Source organism: Hemiscyllium ocellatum, chromosome 3, assembly GCF_020745735.1.
Source record: "Hemiscyllium ocellatum isolate sHemOce1 chromosome 3, sHemOce1.pat.X.cur, whole genome shotgun sequence".
Lineage (NCBI taxonomy): Eukaryota > Metazoa > Chordata > Chondrichthyes > Orectolobiformes > Hemiscylliidae > Hemiscyllium > Hemiscyllium ocellatum.
Window position 1 is genome coordinate 74,464,153 of NC_083403.1, and position 21,192 is coordinate 74,485,344.

At 41.1% G+C, this 21,192-nt stretch overlaps 1 protein-coding gene and 1 non-coding gene across 3 annotated transcripts; one reads left to right on the top strand and one right to left on the bottom strand.

Annotated features, from left to right (window-relative positions):
- Window positions 1–219: 219 nt before the first annotated feature.
- On the top strand, window positions 220–4,492 carry hey2 (hes-related family bHLH transcription factor with YRPW motif 2). Of its 2 annotated transcripts, XM_060851038.1 has the most exons (6): window positions 220–371; window positions 1,006–1,506; window positions 1,627–1,705; window positions 1,788–1,871; window positions 2,134–2,215; window positions 3,285–4,492. In XM_060851038.1, the coding sequence occupies exons 2-6, from the start codon at window positions 1,424–1,426 to the stop codon at window positions 4,052–4,054; spliced, it is 1,098 nt and encodes a 365-aa protein (XP_060707021.1). In that variant the 5' UTR covers window positions 220–371; window positions 1,006–1,423; the 3' UTR covers window positions 4,055–4,492. The 2 variants fall into 2 exon arrangements, with proteins under 2 accessions (XP_060707021.1, XP_060707016.1); XM_060851033.1 differs by having other exon boundaries at window positions 220–1,506.
- A 15,658-nt stretch (window positions 4,493–20,150) lies between these two features.
- Window positions 20,151–20,222, bottom strand: trnae-cuc (transfer RNA glutamic acid (anticodon CUC)). The gene has a single exon. It is a non-coding gene; the product is annotated as a tRNA-Glu (tRNA).
- Window positions 20,223–21,192: the final 970 nt, after the last annotated feature.

A 21,192-nucleotide genomic window follows, 5' to 3' on the forward strand; every position in this document is an offset into this window, starting at 1 on the left:
TCGCTCTGGAAGGAATTTTGCTACATTTTGGAATTGACTATATGACATGACTCTAATCTCCAGCATCGCCTATATGACGTTTACTCGTTTTTTTCAATGCTGTCAGGCGATTCAAACATTGAAAAAGAACTTAAAGTTAAAGATTTCAAACAATTGTCATTTGGAAATATTGGTTACTCCGTCTATTTTTCTTTTCAGTGATTATTTATTCTTCGCACGTTATACAAGAAAGGAATAATAAGTAAATGAGCATATGACTAAATTGGTTGGTATATTTCGGACAATAGTCCGGCTGCCCTGAGACTGAGCGACAATGACTCGTCTGTTTTAGCTTCTTTCTTGTGCTTTTGCCCAGAACACCTTGGCTGGAGGTATGTATAGTGGGTGTTGTAATGTTTTTCAAACCACCTCTTGTGTAGACAGCGTGTAATTCAGAAAGTTCAAATTACAGGGGGAGTGCTGAAGAATAGTGTCGTGTTTCTGTTCACACGGTTATACCGCAGCTTAGCCATGCACCGAGTACAAAAGCGACTCTTTTTAAAAAAAGAAAATCAATGGGTGCTTCTGTCTTTCACTGTCTATAGACACTTTTAGCAACCAAGCTTGGTTTACATGGTACATACATATGCGTTTACAACCGCCTCTGAGATTTGACTTCGGGGCTTGGACTGAGTGGAGTACATGCCTGTCTATTTGTGATATCGATCCTGAGCTTATATTTAAAAGTATGTTTCCTTCGATGCAGCCTTAATTGAACTATAAAGGGAAAAGAAAACAATAGTACTCTTTCTCAGGAGATATTTGCCAACTTATTATATCAACTGTGCAAAGTAGAATCCGCACAACACTTTACCAATTATCACTGAAATTAAACAGGTTCCTGTCCAAATACTAAGCCATATTTCGACTAACAAGCCAGACTTAATAATAATTTATGTTTTAATACTTTACAAAGAAAAATCAATTGTGAATCTTAAGACAATTGCATGAACTTACATTTTATAGATTTAAGTTTAAGTCTATCAGTACGGAAGGAGTCGTGGAATTTTACTGCAAATGTAGAACATCTGTCAACATTGCATAGAACTGTTTCCCCTCCCCAAAACAAAGATTTGTAAGTTGCTCTACCAGTCGATTCCCTTTTAAGTGAGCTCTTTGCTGAGCTTTCCCACGCTTCCCTCGACCCGCGTGTTTGACGTACGGAGACGTCATCGTGCCTGCCCACCAATTGGAAAGTGGAAAGGGCGGGGCGACGGAGCAGCCTGTCAATCAGAGCAGCCAGACATTGCAACATTGATATAGCTTATACCGTGGGAAAGAGCATTAGACTGGGTTCAGGCTGCCAACAGCGAGCAGGATTTGTGCTTTCAACTCAAAGACCACGCTTCCAAATACAAGTCGTTGACAGTTTTCACCCGTGGAAATGAAGCGCCCTTGCGAAGAGAGTTCTTCAGAGAGTGATATTGATGAAACTATCGACGTGGGGAGCGAAAATAACTACGGAAGGTGAGTTTAGGGTCGTTTTCAACTTTATGTAAACTATTGTGACACCTGTTAATCCTCTTCCTGATGCTTGTCTAGAACGAGAGCCAGGCTCAAGAGACGACTTTTTGTTTGTTTCAACAGTCAGGGCAACAGTACAATCCTAAGAGCTGGCTCCCCGTCTACGACGTCTCAAATTTTGGCCAGAAAGAAGCGAAGAGGGGTGAGTTGTTACTTTATTTATCCCTATACATGTTCGTTCAAATATTTAACATGTCCTAACTGTACAGTTTACGTTTTCTTAGATCATTGAAAAAAGGCGTCGAGATCGTATTAACAATAGTTTGTCGGAGCTTCGTCGACTAGTTCCTACCGCTTTTGAGAAACAGGTACTTAATAGAGATTGTTTTGTAAATCAGTCTTATGGTCGATTAGTCAAATTGCTTTCAAACTGTTATTTGTGACGCCTGCTCTATCACTGTGATAAACTAATTGTAAATTCATAATGGTTTAATTAGTGATGGTGCGATACATTACCACTTTTTCTGACGCTGGAGTGAAACGCTGACTTGAGCGCAAAACTCACATCACCAGATTAAATCTGAAAGACAATCTGTCAAAATAATTGCCATAATTTTCTTTTTTCTCAAGGGTTCAGCCAAGTTAGAGAAAGCGGAAATACTTCAGATGACAGTGGACCATTTAAAGATGCTGCGGGCGACCGGAGGTAAAGGTAAGGAGTTAATTGAGTGCCTCTTCAAAAGCGATTTGAAGAGGTCTCTAAGCAAACAGCACGTTGACAATTGTGGGCGGGTCCGGCTGAGTGCAGTGGAAATGCTAATAGTATCACTGAGCTCGTGGGAAAGAGCCGGCGGGACAAAGGCAGCACTTGACCTCGGTTTCTGTTTGCTTTCCTAACACTGCGGGATTGAGTGCTTTGTGAAAACCAGGGAGCCACATGCAGAGATTGTTTGGGCTTTTTTTTTGCTTAAAGCAGTCAGACCTGCCCAGAGAGACAAAACAAACACAAAATACACAAACAGGGCCTTTCAGCAACGTCTCCACGCTGCCCCCTAATGTCAAGACGGAGCTACAAACCTGTCACCCTGTGAAATCTATCAGATCCATAGCTGGTTCTGTCTGGCAAGAGACAATTCGCTGCAAATAATTAATTTGTTTAACAAATTTCAGCCTTCTCCATATAGTTATCGCGAAATACAAATATTTAAAATGGGCCAATACAATTTAACGCCAAAAAGGGGTTAACAAAAATAAACGAATAGACACTTTTAAACGGTTACAATGTTGATAAACTGTAATCGGAACATAAAAGCCCCACACAAGACGACCTGCTCTCAATACTGCAAACAACAAATCACAGCGGGTCAGGCAGCATTCGTGCAGGGAATTAAAAATCTCAACTAGCTACCAGATGGAGCAAAGCTCCAAAAGCTAAAGTGACTCCAAATAAACCTGTTAGACTGTAACCTGGTGTTGTGTGGTTTTGAAGTTTGTCCACCCTAGTCCAACATTATTGCTTCCATGGAGAGAGAGCAGGCTATCATTTCGAGTCTAGCTGGCTCTTCAAGATAAGTCATCTAGACTCGAAACGTTAGCTTGCCTGCTGCCTGACCCGGCAGGGTGATCTCCAGCATTTGTTGTTTTCAGTACAGATTCCAGCGTCTGTTGCAATTTTTTTCCTGTCCTCAATACTGTTTGGAGACTTCTGGCGACATCTACGTTGACCTTTGGAGCACAGGTGCTTAACCGGCTGTCCTGTGTGTTTTGTTTTCGCTCCGCAGGGTTTCTGGACGCTCACGCCCTGGCCATGGACTTCATGAGCATCGGTTTCCGGGAGTGCCTGGCCGAGGTGGCCCGGTACCTGAGCTCGGTGGAGGGTCTCGATAGCTCGGACCCGCTGCGGCTCCGCCTGGTCTCCCACCTGAACACTTACGCCTCTCAGCGGGAAGCGGCTGTCATGACCTCGTCGGTGGCCCATCACCATCACCACCACCATCAACACCAACACCACCACCAGCAGCAGCAGCACCACCACCACCAGCAGAGGGTTCAGCAACACCAGCCGCACTGGACCGCCGCTTTCCACCAGCTGCCCTCCGCCTTGCTGCAACACCACGGCCTCTCCTCCGAGCTGCACCCAGGTACCGCGGTCCCGGCTCCAGGAGCAGGAGGCTCCGCTCTGCTCACCGCCACCCTGGCGGCGGCGGCTGCCGCGGCTCACAGCGATACGGCGCTGAGAGGAGCCCCGGGCGGAGGCGGCGGCGGCGGCGGGGGGGCGATGAGTGGCCGCATGCCTCCGCTCTCCACCTCCCTCCTCTCGCTGTCCGCCACCGTGCACGCCGCTGCCGCCGCCGCTGCCGCCGCCGCTCACAGCTTCCCGCTGTCGTTGGGCAGCTTTCCCGGTCCGGCCACCGTGCTGACCCCGGGCGGGCCAGCTCTCAGTCCGCCGGGGATCGCCGGGGTCCCGCAGAGCGGCCGCGGAAGCAGCGGGAGTGGCGGCGCGGTCGGGAAACCTTACAGACCCTGGGGCACCGAGATAGGAGCTTTCTGAACGGAGGGGGGAGGGGAGAAAGACTGACACCAGTTGTATTCTCCCGGGCCCCGCTCTGCCCAGTCCCACCATCCTGTTCGCCACCCCCCACCCCACCCAACCCTGCCGGATGGAAATGGGGGGTTGGGGGAATACCCACAGCGGTGCCGGCACTCGCTGCAGGAAATTGCCAATGCCAGTCCCCATCCCCTGCCTCTTCCCTTCAGTTGCATCGGACTCCTGCTGCCAAACCTGTATTCCAACTCAATGCATTTGACCTATTTGACATCTGACAGCTCGAACAGAAACAAACAAAACTTGATGAAAACAGTAAAGTAATTGCTTGAAAAAACTTGCTCTCTGCAGGACCTTGGCTGATAACCCATTGCAAGAGCCACCAGTACTGTTACCAGCAAGTCGACAGCCATTTGACTCGGGAGCTTTCTGCTTTTAAATACCCCAATGTTGACTATTTTGTTTACACAAATTATAGCCAATCGACTGCGTCTCCCTGAAGAAAATTATCTCCAATGGGTCACTCTTTCAGCCCAGCTAGTACGGGGAGACAAGGTCTTCCCATATACCCAGCAATTTGACCACAAAGACGGTAGAGGAGTAAATCAAGCCTTGGTGATTTTGGATCCATCTTATTAGTACCGCCAACTCTTGCAATGACAGTACGTCTTCTCTAACTCAGGCGAGTTTCTTTTGGATGTTAAATCCACCTGTCCCTTTTGAGACTTCTTATCGGAACATGAACCAGCCTGTCACAAACATTATAACTTGGGATGTTTGGTGGACCAATGGAATACATTTAGCTTCAGTTGCCTTAACCGCTTTTCAATTTAATGTTCTCCTGGAATCCTGGAGCGATGTCTCGTGAAATGGGGACTTACAGCAGTCAATCACCGCCAAAAACAATCGGATGGAGAAATCAGTTGGAGGAAACACACTGCAACCTGGAATCGGCCGGTTTCCGCTAAGGTCGCAGTACCTGAAGCATCCAAGACCATAATCGCGAAGAAGCATTCTGACACCGCCGTGCCTATCCTCTGAATGTTAATCACATGTTGACCTGTATTTTGTTTGGAAATCGTCAGCAGCTAAGTGGACCCGGTGCTATTGCAAGAAATACATTTAGTTGGGGACAAATATGGCAATATTGTTTCATCTGTATTTCCTCGGAGAATTAGAAAACTGCTAATTTTCAAGTTCGAAGCTGAATTTGACACTCCATACAATGCAACAGAATTGTTTGATCCGATTTATGTATTATAAATTTTAAGAGAAAAACAAGAGTTACAGGACCCAATGTTAACTTCTTCGATCACTGGTCTATTGCTATATTTTACTGATGCAAATCCAATATTTGTTTTCCCAGATTCTAAATATCTAATCTTATTAATTAAACATTAACAAAATTGACCACAGAGTGAAAATAGTTTTTGTGCTTCTTCAGATCCACTGCACAGTTAGAATGATAATCCTCCAGTTTGATTTAAAATGTGACCTAGACTGAGACAATTCCTGCAAATTAGCACAACACCGTATTTAAATCAGATTACACCCTATGTCTGCTTTGTGGTTATGAATATCTCCAGTCATTTACAGCTCTGCATATCCAATGTCCTCGAATTACTTTGATTTGAGATTTGTGGGGCACTGTGAATAAGGGATCAGAAACAATGTGATAGGATTCTGATTAATTTTATGTGCTGTACTTTATTTTCTTCGCCCATTAGAATAGTTTTTTTTAAGAGTACATCAAGTGACCTGTCAAAATTCTTTCAACCCTAAAGCTTTAACTTAATATTATGGGAGAAAGTGAGGACTGCAGATGCTGGAGATCAGAGCTTAAAAATGTGTTGCTGGAAAAGCGCAGCAGGTCAGGCAGCATCAAAGGAACAAGAGGATCGATGTTTCGGGCAAAAGCCCTTCCTGAAGAAGGGCTTACACCTGAAACCGCGACCCTCCTGTTCCTTTGATGCTGCCAGACCTGCTGCGCTTTTCCAGCAACACATTTTTGAGCACTTAGTATTATGGTACTGAGATTAATCTCTGATGCCCTTGACTAATGTTCTTTGAAATAGCCCACTGTGTTTTTATTCTAATATGCTTGAATGTAACATTTGAGGTAATTTCTCACAGTATTCTATAATATCACACTAAAATAAATGTGCAATGAAGTGAACAAAAAATATTCATACATATTTATTCAGCAGAGAAATTGTCACTTCATGGCAGCAAAACAAAACACCACATTAAGGGTTTTTTTTAGTAAATGGTTGTCAAGATCTTTAGGCAAGCATAATTCTGACAATGAATTTACTTTTGTTACGTCTTTGTTTTGCATCCCATACTTTTTCATGCCTAGAATACTTGTACTAATGCTAGATTAATAAATTCACTCAAAAATTGCTGCAGGATGATTCTTTTGGAAATGGGGTTTTTCTCGATAATTTCAGCAAGCCATGAAAATTATTAATAAAATATTAATTATTTGATGGTCACACATTGAAAAGGCAGATGTTGTCACACAATGACTCTTAAACTAGCAGAAGTCTCACCATTTGCTTTTGGAATTTACAGCATAAGATGACACAGACACTATGCAAAGACTGAAATTTCATGTCCAAATGTAACTTGGAATTTAAATGATCACAGTCTACGGCCCGGACATTTTGTCTATTCGCATCAAATCAAATCGGTTTAAAGCTAACTTCCATTCTCCATGACAGGCCATTGTAGTTAACACTGGGCCCTGAACACATGCTAAGCATTGCTGATTATGGATGTTCATGGCTAAAGTCTGTGGTCAGCCCTAAGTCTGGAACAAAATTTTTAAATGTGTTCATACTTTTAGGTTTGTGTGCGAAGACAATTTTATAATAAGAAACTTGAACAAGAACTTTCCTGGGTATGCAGGTACACTCTTGGATCATTCTCAAAATGTGTTCATTCATTCTTTTATCCAATTAGATTCCCACTGTACTAATCTATTTCTAATACACTGTAACGAGTCTAAGCAAGTAACATTTAATTTTGAGCTTTGTCCCAAGTGCAGCTTATTCACTCAGTTAACTCAGATGACTTGGAAATTTATATGTAAAGTCAGAAATTAGAGCTTGTATGAAGATAAAATACTGTAGTTAATATGTTGCACTTGAATTCTCTGCTGTGTGGAGAAGTCAATGGTAATAAATAAGTTTACTGTATGAAGGAGATTATACAACATAAATGACACCTTTTGCTTGTTTACCTGCATTCTGTAACCTATTATGCATTAAATGTTTCTAAATATACACTGGTTTTATATAAAAAAGAGCTGTTTATTCAACGTCATTTGTAATATTTTAAGAAAAGTACCCTAATTAATACCAATTATCTCAGATACTAGTGTACAATCTGGTAAGGTTTTTGTTTTCCAGTTGTTAATTATCAAAGAGAAACAAAGATTTAATTAGATTTTTTAAAAACTACATTTCTTTATAGTTAGACGTCTATACTGAATAGTGGAAATGAAGCATGAATTATATCCTGCAAGATCAAAACTGTAACCTAAGACAATTTTTTTCATCAGCCATGTTCTACCAGTATCACAATCAGTCTTCCTTTGATAGTTACCCATCCTAAATATCAAATGAGTGAAAAGTAAAAGCATATTTTAACCTCAATGTTATTCTCTCCTGTTTGCTTAATTTGGCATTGCTGTTCCAACCAGCCTTCTCTGGAAGCTGTCAGAAAGAAAGAGTAAGCAGTCAAGGTTCCTTAATCCAATAAGGGGAGGTGTTTTCTCCCAAGGATGAATCAAAATATCAGTTTTGTATCTCTGAAAGGCTGGCTCAATCCTAGTATTGAGAAGGATGAAGTCAGATTTCCTATCCTTCCTATAATGAAGGAATAACCTATTAGAGAAAAATAATCTTTAAAATGGAGGGAAATATACCTTGCTTGAGCAGTCCTTAAATATTGCAGATGTTGGAAATCAGAAACAAATACAGAATGTACTGAAAATATTCAGCAAGTCTGACAGCATCTGTGGAGCGAGAAACTATGTTACCCTTTCCAACTGAACATGGCTCTTTGTCAGCAAATCCTTAACAACTTTGAAAAGAGCAGTGTAGGAAAGCAAATTGGCCAAGAAATTGGATCACACCTAAGTTAGGTTTGAGGCTGATGCAGTGTATGTTGAATGTGTTTAATGAGGATGGCAGCTAGAACAGAGTAACTTTGTTCATAAACTTCATTTACTTATTATCAGCATGTCCCTAAGTCCTAGAAGTAGTTCGCTGGTGTATGGTTGGAATGGAAGTAGAAGAAGGGCAGCAAAGTTGAGAGTCAAATTACTCTGATTTCCTAAGTGAATCCAAGAGGAGAGAAGAGATGTCAGCTGTGGGCTGCAGTGATTTGTGACTTTAATACAATGTCTGAATAAACATTCTTTATGACAAGGTAAGATTAACAGTGCTCACCTTTCAGGTGGAAGCCTCCAACACCTGAAGAAATTGACTACAGCCTGAACACCACAAAACTTCAGTCACTCACAATCCAACATGGCAAAGGGGCTAATGCCAGGCATGTCTCCTGAATGTCCACTGAGCAGCCCTAATTAATATCATGGGTGGCATAATTCTGACACAGCATGTGGGAATATATGGCACTGCAATTTGGAGTTTGAAGCTCACATCATAAAATGGTTATAAGTATTGGTTTTAAAAAGTTAAATTTGATCACAATGTAAGGACATTTAGTTGTTGCATGCAGCAAATAACTATAGCACAGTAATTTATTACAGCTGTTACATTGAAATAATGTTCTGTGAGTGCTTTAGTAATCAATAGGTATCCTCTACATTCAAGGTAAGGCAAATTTCCCAAAGGAAAATCCACACTGGTTTCAATTCAAATCACATTTTCCATTGTGGGGCCTTGTTATATCCTCACTTTAGTGGTCTATGCTTTTCATCAATCAAAGCTGGTGCACAAAATACATAGTTAGTTGCAGATAGTACTTTATTTCTAAGCATTTAATCCTGGCAACTGAGGCATTATGGGATATTGTAACATCGTGGCCAGGTGAGATTGAGATTTGTTTTTATAAAATCAAATGATGTAAGATGACTGTAAGACATTTTCTTTATTGTTGCTGACTGTTCTCAATTAAAGGTAAAATTACAGGCAAAAATCAATTAGAGAGAATCTTATTTGAGATTTATAAGATAGTAAATTATATATAAAATATAAATCTGGAAAATTAATTTGAAAAATAAGGGTCATGACTTCAAACTAGGAAAATGCACATTTAGGATGCTTTTTTGGGTTAAGCTTTCTTAAGAAGTGAATGTGACAAGATTTTAGGAGACAGGTAAATAGATTACTTGTTACTTTTGTATTGAAAAATTAATCTGGTTAGTTACTGGTCTGTGTACATTTTACAGTGGGGGTTAGTTGATGAAACAGTTTGATGCTGACAGTGTGGGTTCAATCTCCACACTAGCTGAGGTTACCATGAAGGACTCTCCTTCTCAAGTCTTCCCAGTGTCAGTGGTATGGTGCCCCTCAAGTTAAATCACCACCAGCTGTCTCTGTCTAATGAGAGACAAAAAAAAACTGCAGATGCTCACTGTCCGGACATGCCTTGGCATGCCCATTTGCCATCGGGCAGTGGGGATCCCCAGTGGAGGGCTCTCTACACGGGAGTCCTCCCCCTTTCTCTCGGGGATCTGGGGTGGAGGGTGCTGCACGCAGCGATTCCCTGCAACCGCAGTTTGAGGTGGTTCACAGACTCCCAGCCTGACTACTTGTTCTGTGGCGCTGTGGAGTCCGTGGACCATGTGTATATTGGGTGTGGGCGTTTGCACTCCCTTTTTGATTTTCTTAAAAACCTCCTCCTCTGCTTTTGGTTGCACTTCAGTCTCACGCTCCTGATCATCGGGCATCCAGTACGGACGAGGGAGGGCAGGTCTGAAGACCTCCTTGTGGGTCTGCTCCTGGAGCTGGCCAAACTGGCCAAAAACGGGTCCAGGCAGTGGGTAGTGGAGGGAGTCATTAGGGCCGACTGCCTGCCCCTCTTCCGTGGTTACGTTAGAGCCCGGGTGTCCTTGGAGAAGGAGCACATGGTATCCACCAACACCCTGTAGTTGTTCAGGGTGCCGCAGGGAGTGGAGTGTATTATTTCCCCCTCCAACTCTATTTTGATTTAATCCCTGCCCTCCCCTTTACTGTTTGATCACACAACATTACCCTTTGATGTGAAGGGCACTGCTCGTCACTTGCCACTCGGGTGTTTCCTTTCTTCTTGGTGGTGGAAACTGAATAAAGATTCATGCACCTTGTGTCTTTCACTGTGTCTCACACCTGCACACACACAACACGGGTGCTGGGGAAAAAAAATAAGCACCACCGCAGTTAGGCGGTAGTGTTGGGGTTTTAAAAAAAAAGTGCAGATGCTGGAATCCAAGTTGGACAAGCAGGAGGCTGGAAGAACACAGCAAGCCAGGCAGCGTCAGGAGTTGGAGAAGTCAATGTTTCGTCCTGAAGAAGGTCCTAAAGAAGGGTTACACCTGAAACATTAACTTTTCCACTTCCCAATGCTGCCTGAGTTGATGTGTTCTTCCAGCCTCCTCTGTCTAATGACAGAGAAATCCTATAGTCTGGTAAGACTATGGTGACTTGATTTGACCTTATAGTGAAGACCTGAAAGACAAAGTTTCTCTCCTTTTTTGACTGAGTATGTCAAATAGATCAAACATCAGAATGCATGCCACCTGCCAGGCCCATAACGGATCATACTTTTAGAGTGATAACTAAGTAACCCTAGTCCCGGAGTACCTACCGAAATGTAGGCCTTTCCTCGATAGGACTTCACACTGCAGCAGTCATAAACCAATAATTGCTGCAATCTTGACAGGTCTCCAAGCCCAAACTGATTTTTCCCTGAACATAATTTAGAAAGTTCTTGCCTACCAGATTTCACCCACTTCCTACTCAAATCGTCTGTCCTTTTACGCCTGGGACCTACTTCTGGGAATTTCTCCTGTTGGACCCTTCCTTCTTGGGCAGAGATTAATATGCATTTAAGGAGAAGGTAGCCAGGTATATAGGGAGAATGGAATAGAAGGGCTGACAGGTTTCCCTGAAGGTAAAACCAATAAACATCTGATTGATACATACAGGTCCAACTCCTTTGTTTATTCCAATATTACCAGTATGTTCATTTTAAAATATTATTGACTTTTCAAAACATGGTTTTCCCTCTGAGTTAGCTGAAGAGGGTAGAAAAAGGTTTGTGATGGGGGAGACTGTAGTGCAGTAATAAAACTGAACTAGAAATTCACAGCCCAAGCTAATATTCTGGGTACATTGATTCAAATCCTATCATGACAGCTGGCAAAATTTAAATTAATTTACTTGGAAAAAAATCATTTGGCATGGTGTAATGATGATGGTGAAATTATAATTGTTTGTTTAAAACCCATCCATTTCACCAATGTCCCCTTTTTTGGCGGGAGAGGAATCTGTCATTCCCACCTAGTTTGGCTTACATGTTACTCCAGGGCCACAGCAATGAAGTTGACAGGTACATGAATGGGATAGGTGTGGAGAGATATAGACCTGAATGCAGGCAAATGGGACTAATTTAAATTGTGAAAACTAGGCAGCAAAGGCAAGTTGGGCCAAATGGCCTGTTTTCATGCTGCAGATGTCAATGACTCTTAATTGCCATCTGAATAGGTCTCGCAAGCTATTCAATTCAGAAACAATTAAGGATGGGCAATAAATACTGACCCTTATCAGCAACATCCACGTCCCATCAAAGTATTTTTAAAAACGGCCTAGACCAGTTGGACTGAATTAGTCCAGTTTTGTGCTGTACATTCTACATAATACCAGAAAAGTTTCACAAAAGCATAGGAATCCTATGGTTACTAATTACTACACCTGAACACTTTCACAAAAAAAAACTAGAGAAGAAAACTAACAACAGTGAGCCAGGAGAGCAACTTCTGTGCAACATGGAAGTAAATCACTGGGGACAATGGGGCAGAGGAAATCTGTTTCTGAAGTTGGCAGCAGACACTTGTTGGCACAGCAGGCAGACACTGCATGTTTTCTCCTCTAGCTTCTTCATATGACCATCTGTAATGATTCATTCTAATTGCTTCAAAGGGAACTTTCAGGCAACAGGTCGCAGTAGGAGGCCCACATAAAATCCTACAACGTGTCTGTACACACATTAGGTAGTTACATCACTCCAATATTATTTACAAGGGATTTAAATGGAGTTCCAAGCACTGAACAGCAAACCCCACACCTCACCATCCCCAAACCTGTGACCAGGAGAAAGACTAGAAATACTTGAAAAACAGAAGAACAAAGACTCAGTGTTATGAGTCACCATCCTTTCTCACCAAATTCCTGGGGCACAAAATGCAATAAGTGTTGATCCTAGCTATCTATGACAGCAAACTTATCTCCATAGTTCGTTAAATTTCCCATAGAATTGGAAATAGGGCAGATGATGTTTCTGTCAGGATTCAACTCCATTGCCTCTCCCCTTGCCTTTGCTTCCACAGTATCTTTGTCATGTCATTACTTCCTTCCGTTTTACTCAGCAGTACAAAATCCATTATTTTGCTATCTCATTTCAGTTCTAAACAACTGTCATTGTGGACCCAAAACATTAGATGCTGCCAGATATGCTGACTTCTCCCAGCATTTTTGGTTTTTATTTTCAAATCAAATCTTCTTCCCAATTTTACGGTTGGACGGTTAAGGGAGGTGTTCTTGAGACAAAGAGCATTCGTGAGGTTGTTCTCTGAAAGCTGTCCAGAGGAATTCCAGGGCAAGATTTTCTAAATATGTTTGAAATCATTACATGAACATTAAAATGTCATCACACAGAAAAAAATGTTTATAGAGAAGAAATGTTTGTAGATCCAGCACAGGCAGTGGAGGGATAGTAGTGCTGGTGTCATTGGTCTGCCAGCTCAGAAGTGGCATAACGAAGATGGACGCTCATTCAGCTTTGTCTTTTTATTCTTAAATATTTATATACATAATGATATAGGTTCTGCGACTGGTGATTTAGTGTTGATGGTTTGTGTTAAGTGTTAAGTGATGAATAGTTTTGCATTGATAGATTTCCAGTATTATGTGTTGCTTTCATTTCATATATCTTCTACTGTTTCAATTCTGATCTGCTACTATGAGCCAAACAACAAACATAACAGTGAGGAAAACCAGAAACAGGAATTACTTTCTTATCTAAGATTTTATAAATATATTTAATACCAATATAATGAGCTCCCTGCAAGCTATTTTTTCAATTATTCAGATCTCATTATCAAATCTGATAGTGTGTACATTTGAAACTAAGCAAATACAGCAACCATGTAATGATGATGTTTGTAGTGATCAAATCTGTAGTTCAAAAACCTGAGTCATGTCACAGAATCAAAGCAAACTGCTCTGAACCGAAATGCTTTGATGTAAAATTACTTACCTATACAATAGAATTTTTCAGTTTAAACAGTCAAACTAAACTCAGACTGAAAGCTGAAACAGAATCAAATTATATCTTCTACAAGTAATTGAAACAAACCCAACTTGGCTTGGTATTGCTTAGGTAAAAATTCTTGCATCCCTTCTAAAAGGAAACAACCATGGAAATTAGATTTACGTTACCATATTATATTTGAGCTTAGATTTAGGTCAAGGTGCCCACAAGAAAGTACTGTGATGCAAAATTATATCTGGTGGCTCCAAAATGGCTGTAAAATTTCATCAAATCGATACTGCCTTGGCTTGAGACATAATTTTGACAGCTTACATGTAGTCCTGGTGAACAGGCCATGACCTCTGGCTTGATACCTTGCTCCTGATTACATGTCTAGTTTTTTTCACTGGCATTCATATGTGGTGCTTGTTTTCAGAGCAATAGGTTCTGATCCTGTGATTGCTGCAGCAATAAATGTATGGCTTTCTTTACAATTTAGCTGGACAAAGAATAAGAAACTTGAATAACTAAACTCAAATGAAAACACACTATAAGAACTCCAAGCAATACCTGATGCAAATCATGCCAACAATGGAGTGCTAAGAATTGGATCTATTTATTTTCAAGATTATAAAGGAACATTCTTTGTCTGCTAGTTTAACAGGAATGAAATTGCTCAGCATTGGACTCCAAAGGATTGGATGACTCTTGCTCCACTCTGCCTTAAAATGAGACCGAGGAATAATCATAGTAAAATAATAAGTTTATCAAATTTTAGATATATTTTTGGTGAAATCTCCCTGACTACATTATCCCAAAAGACTTATATTTGTTACATTCTTTTATTGTACAAACCATTTCATCAAGGGGGTTTGAAGAAAAATATAATGTTTTCAGCTGAAGTTCTGTCAAGATGGCAGCCCCGGCAAAGTAGGCAGCATTCAGACTCCAGGGTGCATCTGCTCCAGGTTGGTCATTTTCACCCTTCTTTCCCAACTCTTTTTGGATTCTTTCTTTATCTTTTCTTCATCTTCCTGTCGGCGGTGATGGAAAAGTTGACAACGTGGGGGACAGTGGCCAGAGTGGACTCTTGGTGAGGTGGCAGTCTGGCTTGGCAGTGGAACCAGGTTGTGGTAGGCTGGAGTAGGGACTTCAGACATTGGCAAGGTGGCTGCTGAAACAGTGGCAGCGTGGTATGCCAGAGTGGCGATTTCAGGTGATGGCAAGGCAGCGGTTAAAGTGGCAGTAGTATGGTATGCCTCGAGTAGGGTTATCGGCAAGGCGATGACAATAGCTCCAGGTTATGGTAGGATAGAAGCCGGAACTCCTGATTTTTGGCGTGGTGACAGTGAAGGCAGAGCCAGGGGCTCTTGGTTGTGGGAGAGTATGGATCCAACATAGGGTCTGGCATTAGCGGCCTGTCAATGAGGTGGGTCCAGCAATGAAGAGATAGTGCCTAAAGAGTTGGGACTCTGACGTTTGTGGATCTAGCACAGGCGGTGGAGGGATGGTGATGCTGGTGTCATCGGTCTGCTGGCTCAGGGTGCAGGTGGCACAATGAAGATGGACACTCGGTTAGCTCTATCTTTTTATTCCCACATTATTCAAATTATACCAAGTTGTGGCAACAGTTGAAACTTCTCACTGTACTTTACTGTGTTGTTCATTGTGTATCTCAGGCTTAAATATGCACAAGGACTCTGCACCACCCTTCCCCCCTCCAACATTGCTTTATGGCAGAGAGTAATAGAGTCATAGTGATGTACAGCATGGAAACAAATCCTTCAGTCCAACCTGTTCATGCCGACCAGATATCCCAGCCCAATCTAGTCCCATCTGCCAGCACCCGGCCCATATCCCTCCAAACCCTTCCTATTCATATATCAATCCAAATGCCTTTTAAATGTTGCAATTGTACCAGCCTCCACCACTTTCTCTGGCAGCTCATTCCATGCACGTACCACCTTATGCATGAAAAAGTTGCCCCTTTGGTTTCTTTTATATCTTTCTCCTCTTACCCTAAACCTATGCCCTCCAGATTGTGACTCCCCGACCCCAGGGAAAAGACTTTGTCTATTTATCCTATCTATGCCCCTCATAATTTTGTAAACTTCTATAAGGTCAACCCTCAGCCTCCAACACTCCAGGGAAAACAGCCCCAGCATGTTCAGCCTCTCCCTATATCTCAAATCCTCCAACCCTGGCGACATTCTTGTAAATCTTTTCTGAATCCTTTCAAGTTTCACAACATCTTTCCGATAGGACAGAGACCAGAGTTGCATGCAATATTCCAACGGTGGCCTAACCAATGTCCTGTACAGCTGCAACATGACCACACAACTTCTGTACTCAATGATCTGACCAATAAAAGAAAACATACCAAACACCTTCTTCAATATCCTATTTACCTGCAACTCCACTTTCAAGGAGCTATGAATCTGCACTCCAAGGTCTCTTTGTTCAGCAACACTCCCTAGGACCTTACCATTAAGTGTATAAGTCCTGCTAAGATTTGTTTTCCCAAAATGCAGCACCTCACATTTATCTGAATTAAACTCCATCTGCCACTTCTCAGCCCATTGGCACATTTGATCAATATCCTATTGTAATCTGAGGTAAACCTCTTCGCTGTCCATTACACCACCAATTTTGGCCTCATCTGCAAAGTTACTATCTGTACCTCTTATGCTCACATCCAAATCATTTATGTAAATGACCCAGCACTGGTCACAGGCCTCCAGTCTGAAAAACAACCCTCCACCACCACCCTCTGCCTTCTAACTTTGAGCTAGTTCTGTATCCAAATGGCTAGTTCTCCCTGTATTCTGTGAGATCTATACCTTGCTAACCAGTCTCCCATGGGGAACCTTGTCGAACACCTTACTGAAGTCCATGTAGATCACATCTACTGCTCTGCCCTCATCAATCCTCTTTGGTACTTCTTCAAAAAACTCAATCAAGTTTGTGAGACATGATTTCCCATGCACAAAGCCATGCTAACTATCCCTAATCAGTCCTTGCCTTACCAAATACATGTACATCCTGTGCCTCAGGATTCCCTCCAACAACTTGCCCACCACCGATGTCAGGCTCACTGGTCTATACTTCCCTGGATTGTCCTTACCACCTTTCTTAAACAGTGGCACCACGTTAGCCAACCTCCAGTCTTCCGGCACCTCAACTGTGACTATCGATGATACAAATATCTCAGCAAGAGACCCAGCAATTACTTCTCTAGCTTCCCACAGAGTTCTAGGGTACACCTGATCAGGTTCTGGGGATTTTTCCAACTTTATAGTTTGAAGACATCCAACACTTCCTCCTCTGTAATATGGACATTTTTCAAGATGTCACCATTTATTTCCCTACAGTCTATATCTTCCATATCCTTTTCCACAGTAAATACTGATGCAAAATACTCATTTAGTATCTTCCCCATTTTCTGCAGTTCCACACAAAGACTGCCTTGCTGATCTTTGAGAGGCCCTATTCTCTCCCTAATTACTTTTTGTATTCGTAAAAACTCTTTGGATTCTCCCTCCCAGAGAAGAAACGTCTCTTCAGCTTGGTGGTATTATTGTTGGACAGGGGTTTAAATCCTGCCATAGCAGTTGGTGGAATTTGAATTGAATAAAAAGTCTGGAATTAAGAGTTTAATATGGTTCAATGATATCGTTTAGGGAAGGCAACTGCTGTCCTTACCTGGTCTGACCTATTTGGGCCTCCAGATTGCCTTCCTATGGGCAACTAGGGATGGGCAATAAATGCTGATCTCGCCAGCAACACCCTCATCCTATGAATGAATTAGAAAATCTCAGTCTTTTCATGGTCCCATTAATTCTGAGACTTTGCTCTCTGGTCCTAAACTCTCGCTTGAAGGGAAACAATCTCTCAGAATTTACGCTGTCAAGCCTCTTAAGAATCTTACATGTTTGAATGAGCTCACTTCTGATTCTTCTAAATTCCAATGAGTAAATTCCCAACCGGGTTAACCTCTCTTCTTAAGACAATCCCTTCATACCGGGATCATCCTAGTGAATTTTCTCTGAACTGCTTCTGATGAAATGATATATTTTCTGAAATAAGAGGACCAAAACTATTCATTGCACTCCAGGTTCAGTTTCACCAGCGCCTTGTACAGTTGCAGTATGACTTCCTACCCATAACCCAATCCCCTTGAGGAAAGTGCAAACAATTTACTACCCTATCTAATTTTTTGCTGCACTTGTGTGTTTCATGCACAAGCACTCCCAATTTCCTTTATAACGCATTTTTCTGCAGTTTTTCCCCATTTAAGTAATACTCAACGTGTTTGTTCTCCCTTCCAAAATGAACAACCTTGCATTTTTCTACATTATATACAATTTGGCAACATTTTGTCCACTCACTTAACCTAACATTATCTCTCTGAAAACTATTTGTATCCTTCCCACAACCTGCATTTCCCAGCTATTTTTGTATTTGGCTACATGTGCTTCCTTCCTCCAAGTCAATATATATTGTAAATAGTTGTGAAACCCCACTGATCACAGGTCGCCAACTTAAGAAAGAACGCTTTATCTCCACTTGCTGTTTTCTGCCTAATAGTCGATTCTCTAATCATGCTAATAAACTACATCCAACTCCAAGTCTTATGACTTAATCTTAAGTGAAGTATCTTGTTAAATGCTTTCCAGATGTCTAAATGCAACACATGTACTAGTTCCACTCTGGTTAAGACTTCCTTGAAAAACTTTAATAAATTTTTCAGACACAATTTCCCTTTCATGACACCATGCTGACTCTGCTTAATTAGGTTATAATTCTCCAAATGTTCTGCTATTACATCCTTAATAATTGATTGCAATACTTATCCAATCATAGATTTTAGGCTAATTGGCCTCTGTTAAGCTGCTTTTTGCCTACCTCACGTTTTGAATAGGAGTGTCATATTGGCAGTTTTCCAATTCTCTCTTACTTCTACAGAATTCAAGGATTTTTGGAAAATTACAACCAATCCATCCACTGTCACTGTAGCTACCTCTTTTAGGATCCTAGGGTGCAAACCATCAAGCTCACAGGACTTATTTGTCTCTAGCCCCATTAGTTTGTCTAATACTACTTGTCTAGTGATGGTGATGCTACTTAATTCCTCCCCCATATTCTTTAGCATTAATGGGATGTTCGAAGTATCTTCCACTGTAAAGACTGATGCAAACTATCAGTTTAATTCTCTTGCTATTTCCTTTTGCATCATTGCTATTTCCTGAGATTTATTTTCTAAGTGGCCTATGTTCACTTTGCCTTCTCTTCCTTTTTATTTCTTAAAAGCTCTTATTTTCATTTTATATTTTTCACTCATTTGCTCTTGTAGTTTAATTTCTGCTCTTTATTACCTTTTTAGTCTTCTTTGCTGGATTCTGAATTTATCCTAATCTTTGCAGAAATATTATGCTTGAAAGGGAATGACACAGAACATGTCTCTCAACCAGACTGCTATCTTTTCTACCAATATCTGGGTATAATCTCAGGTTACATTTCAGTTTGGAGCACACTTTCCCTTTTAAGTCAATCCATTTCAAGCTTCCTTGACACATATTTGACATGTTTTTCCAGGACTTCTCTTTCCAGACATTTATAGCTACAGTCATTGTTTAGCTTAAGCAATGAGTTTACAATGATATGGGCATATGATCTGCAATTATGACATTAGTGACATGGGGAAAAACCCTTTCAAACAGCAAGTGGTTGGGATCTGAAATACCATGTCTGACAGTGTGGTGAAGTCAGAGTTGGTTGAAGTTTCCAAAAGGAAAATTGATCACGATCTGAAAAAGAAACGTTTACAGGAAAAGGTGGGGCAGTGGCATTTGGGGAATTGCTGGTTCAAGGTTTGCTCCACCTACATGTCAGGCTGACTTATCCCCTTTATGATTCTATTCTTTGACTCCATGAAACTTGTTACATTCTAATTTTATATGTAATAGAATAAATTAGGTGGTGTGTAGGAAATAAGTAGTTCAGTGCAAATGAATGCAAAATAACTAATTGCATATTTGATAAAATATGGCTGGGGATAAAATAGGAATAGAACAAATTCAAATTAGAAACTCTTGCTTTGGTTATCAGCTACTGTGCATGGCAGCAGAAACAAAAACAGAAATTGCTGGAAAAGTTCAGATCTGGCAACAACTGCGGAGAGAAATCATAGTTAACTCAGTTCCACTGACCCTTTCTCAAAACTGGTGGAAGGCAGCAGATGGCAGCAGAACGCGCTTTTATATAGACTGGCCACGTAAATTATTGCGTGTAATTTAATGTCATTGATATTTTTAGCTGTGTTATCAGCAGATAGGCATTAACAATAACAATTACAAATGTAATGAGCATGAAATATTCAGGGAAGATCATGGAACAATGCAGCGAGTTAGTAATTGCGATTAACGTCGGCATATAAATAAATTACCATGTTTCTAAGAAAATAAAATCAAAGTCGCTCATACATTTAAATAGAGTAGCACTTAACAAAGCTGACTTTGTTTTAAAATGCATGAATTATACATAATCAGTGTTGCTGCTCATTTGTTTACGTACTTTGGTACTTTTAAAACGTGTTCGTTGCAGAGACGAAAAATGTGACTTCCCTGACCGGGAATCGAACCCGGGCCGCGGCGGTGAGAGCGCCGAATCCTAACCACTAGACCACCAGGGAACTGTGCGAAATGTGTTTCTAAATACTCTATATATTCTGATAGCGTTGGTGATGTTCTACGTTCTGAAAATTGCGTAGGCTGCTGCTGTCTGCGACACATGCGCTGGGCTGATGTGGGGATCAGACCAAAGCAGACGACACTTGCAAATATTACTAAGTTGTATTGTGAAACAGTTTTATAGTTCTTCAATAGGAACTGGATATTTCCCTTTCCATATTGCGCAGCGTAGTTAAAGTCTGCATGTTACACAGTACGAACATAAATTGTACAATTACAAACTTAACGTTTTCTGGTTGTCTTTGGTCTTTCTCTCCAATCAAAAACATCCCATAACACGAATGAATGAGCTTCGACTGAGAACCGTGTGGAACCAGCAGACTGACTTCCTTAAACCTTTATAATTGGATGTTATGAAACAAAAACGTCCGGCTTAACGTTTCAGGTTCCTTAACAATATATTTAATTTACACTGATAAATCCTGACCCCTCCGGCTGCTTTTTAGGGCGTGCATGCCATGCCTTCATTATTCTAGATTTAAAATCATCAATTTTAATTCATTTTTTTAAAAAAAACAGTTGTTGAACTCGTAATGTAACTGACTTTCATCAAAGCATGCCAGAACATAATTTATAACGATTGGATGTATTTCACATAATTAAATGTCCCAATAAAAGGTAGCCATGATGTGGAGGTGCCGGTGTTAGACTGGGTTCGAAAAAGTTAAAAATCACACAACGTTAGGTCATTGTCCAACAGGTTTATTTGGAAGCACTAGCTTTCAGAGCGCTGCTCCTTCAGGTAGCTATGAAGCAGGATGAAGGAGCATCGTTCCGAATGCTAGCACTTGAACCTGCTGGACTATAATCTGGTGGCATATGCTTTTTAACTTTGTCCAATGAAAAGTGTTTCAGAAGAACATGATAAAATGAAATGTGACATCAAATCTAGTAAGGATATATTAGCTCTGA